The sequence below is a fragment of the Cynoglossus semilaevis genome, chromosome 4 (assembly GCF_000523025.1).
Source record: "Cynoglossus semilaevis isolate Cse_v1.0 chromosome 4, Cse_v1.0, whole genome shotgun sequence".
Taxonomy (NCBI): domain Eukaryota; kingdom Metazoa; phylum Chordata; class Actinopteri; order Pleuronectiformes; family Cynoglossidae; genus Cynoglossus; species Cynoglossus semilaevis.
The window spans coordinates 632512-635644 of record NC_024310.1 but is presented as its reverse complement, the minus strand read 5'-3'; the positions used below and the strand labels follow the sequence as shown (position 1 = coordinate 635644).

Here is a 3133-nt window from a genome sequence, read left to right as displayed (position 1 = left end):
TTAAATGAATGTTTTCCAGCTCATTTTCACGCCACAGTATCAAACAGCACCTCCTTGTTATCAGTTTGGAGCTGTTGACACCAGACATGTCACACAAACACCTCCTGCCTCTGTCACCGACTAGACCTGGAGACCACAGAGAAGAAACCACACTCAGCTACAGTCAACGATCAGTGATCAGTGAGCCAACCAACACTGAAGTCAAACTGAACTTAGATCTTCTCTCTTCACTTTTTGCAGGAAATTGACTAAATCTATGAAGGAAAATACAATATTCACAATTCTATCACTAGAGGATTTGGATGTGAAGATGTTTTTGGTGCTGGAAATTCAATCTTTTTTTAAATTTCTTTTATTAAACTTTCTTGCAGATGGAGCGAAGCGAGACGTTGTGTCGTTACTGCGGGGTGAGCTACCTGGTCTACCACGAGTTTCATCAGCTCAACACCCGACTGTCCCAGCTGCAGGCTGAGCTCCAGGACGTGAGAGCGGCTGCTGATGGAGAGAAGGCCCGACGAGAGGCTGTGGAACTGAGCAGGACGGAGCGGGAGAGGAAACTGGAGCTGCAGATGCTGAAGGAGAAAAACCTGAAAGAGGAGCTGGAGAAAGAAACGAGAAACAAGGAGAACCTTCTGAGAGAGGAGTTTGAACGGAAGAGGAGAGAGATGGAGGAGCAGCACCACAAAACCAGTGGTGAAAAAGAGGAACAACTCAGGAGAGAGCTGCGGGATTTAGAAGAAGACAAACTGAAGAGGCAGAGAGAGGAGCTGGAGAGGAGGTGGGAGGAGAGGGAGGACCGTCTGAGCGACGCACTCCAACAGGCCAATGAGACTCTGGATGAGCAGAAGAAATACGTCCAACAACTGGAACACAGGTGAGTGCTTTATGTGACGAGGTGCAAACATGTGACCGCACCGGAAATACCAGGGGAAAAGACAAAGGCGGCTAGCAGTTAGCAGCTAGCAGTTAGCAGTTAGCAGTTAGCCAGGAAGTTAGCTTAAGATGGTTAGATACAGCTAGCAGTTAGCCAGGAAGTTAGCTGAAGATGGTTAGAAGCTCCAGTAGTTTGACCTTGAGTCGTACGGACCAACAGAACGTCACGAGAGGACAGTAAAAACACGTTACAATAAGACTGGAGTCGTCGTGTGTGTGTTTTTAACTGTCAAACACAAAATGACACTAGTTTTCTCTTTCCAATCCATTTATAATGATGACAGCCACAGGGAAACATATGGATTAAAGAGCCATGTGGCCTCCCTCTCTCTCTCTCTCTCTGTCTTTGTTTTCCTGCCAACATTCTTTTCTATTTCTGTCTCCACACCGTTACAGGTGCACTGTGGTGCCCCTCAGGTGAGAACAACGTGCCGCGGCCTGTTCTCCGGGGGCTTACGCTTGGCTTCCAGGGAGATTAGGAAAAGTGTGCTATCACAGTTATAACTCTAGCTCAGGTTACTGACACACACACACATACACACACACAATGATGACTAGAGAAATAGATGTGTGTGTGTGTGTGATTATCACATGAATGCCAGTGTGTGTAGGTTTGTAGGATCTGTTCAACACACTCCTGCGCCTCCATCTTTAAAATGCTGGTAATCAAAGAGCAGGTGTGTGTGTGTGTGTGTGTGATCAAAGCCCAAGTGAAGTTTCTGGAAAATGACAGCCAGTTCTGGGCACACGGCCACTGATTAGACTGTTGGAATAATAGGAACATCTAAAGAACTCCTGTTGAAATAACAACAATCTCAGTGTGTTGAAAACCAGACAGAGCTGGGAGTCAGAAAAGACTGACTCCTGGAGACTGACTCCTGGAGCTGCTCCTCCTGACATCTGAGGGAGAACTGAACTTATTATAAAGCTAATGGGAGCGCTGTGATTGGTCACTTCATATCACCCCCCCCCCCCCCCCCCCCGTCCTTTGAACACCTGCACTTGAGAAAGTCCTGACTTTGTGTACATCAACAGAAGTGACACCTGGCAACTATCACACACACACACACACCTGGGGCTGGATTGACTTAGTGATAAGACGACTACGGGGGGGGAGGGGGGGGGACAAATGTAAATGTGTCAAATGTGAGAAGAAGTTTGTCACAACCACGAACCAGTTCATGAAGTTCATGACTCACCTGACTTCACTGACTGTTTCTCTGTTTGTTGACGTGTCACGTCTGAGTCTTTGGTACAGACTCTCACACACACACACACACACACACACTGCTCCCTGGTAGAACCTGGTCCTTGTTCAGCTGGTCCACAGTGGAGCTCCTGACGACAAGATACACAGACAGTAATGATGTCACTGTCAGTGTGTGTGTGTGTGTGTGTGTGTGTGTGACAAGCTGTATTTGTTAATCAGCAGTGACACGGCAACACACAAATGAAACATCCCTGAGCGTCCTGGGTTCAAGTTGACAAACCAGTGGAGAGGGGGAGAGGTTGGGGGGGTTGAGGAGAGGGGGGGGCAACAACAGTCATATAACACACCAGTACACACCAGTACACACCTGATCTAATAATACCTGATCAGACTGAAGTACTATATCAAAGTATTAATGGAGCTCAGCTCTGACAGACTGGAGATGAACTACATTTGTGTCTTATTTGAACTCTTCCTCGTCTTCATCTTCATCTTCGTCCTCGTCCTCATCTTGGTCTTTGTTCATGCAGATTCACCTCTTCTTCCTCGTGGGCACATTATGTGCTGTTTGTTCTCCTTTCTGGGTTAAGAAGAAATGTCTCCCAGCTTTGAATGTCCTGCCAGGGTGTTGATCAAAACACTCTTTTAACTCAGTCACATGCCCACACACACACACACACACACACACACACACACAGAGTGGAGAGCAGATGACACTTTGATATCAGAGCAGCTTTTATCCTGCTTTAATGAACACCAGGAGAAAAAAGAGCACAAACGCACACGGTGACACACAGACTCACAGTCAAAGATAAAACTGCTCTGACGACACAACAAAAATAATAGAACAGACCGGAGAGGCTGTTCCACCAATGGTTCACCCCCTCTGGGGCTAAAAATAACACTGCTGTAGGACTGGGTCGTGGACCGACCGAGGGGTCGACCGAGGGGTCGACCGAGGGGTCGACCTCTCACCCTGGTCTGAGCAGA

General features: G+C 47.5%; 1 protein-coding gene across 1 annotated transcript in view; it reads left to right on the top strand.

The window, feature by feature from the left end:
- The first annotated feature begins 298 nt into the window (after positions 1–298).
- lekr1 (Leucine-, glutamate- and lysine-rich protein 1) overlaps positions 299–3133 on the top strand; it is a 26674-nt gene continuing 23839 nt past the window's right edge. The window contains exon 1 of the mRNA XM_025055225.1: positions 299–874. Coding sequence (XP_024910993.1) covers positions 372–874 — 503 coding nt within the window. The 5' untranslated portion in view covers positions 299–371. The remainder of the gene's footprint in view (positions 875–3133) is intronic.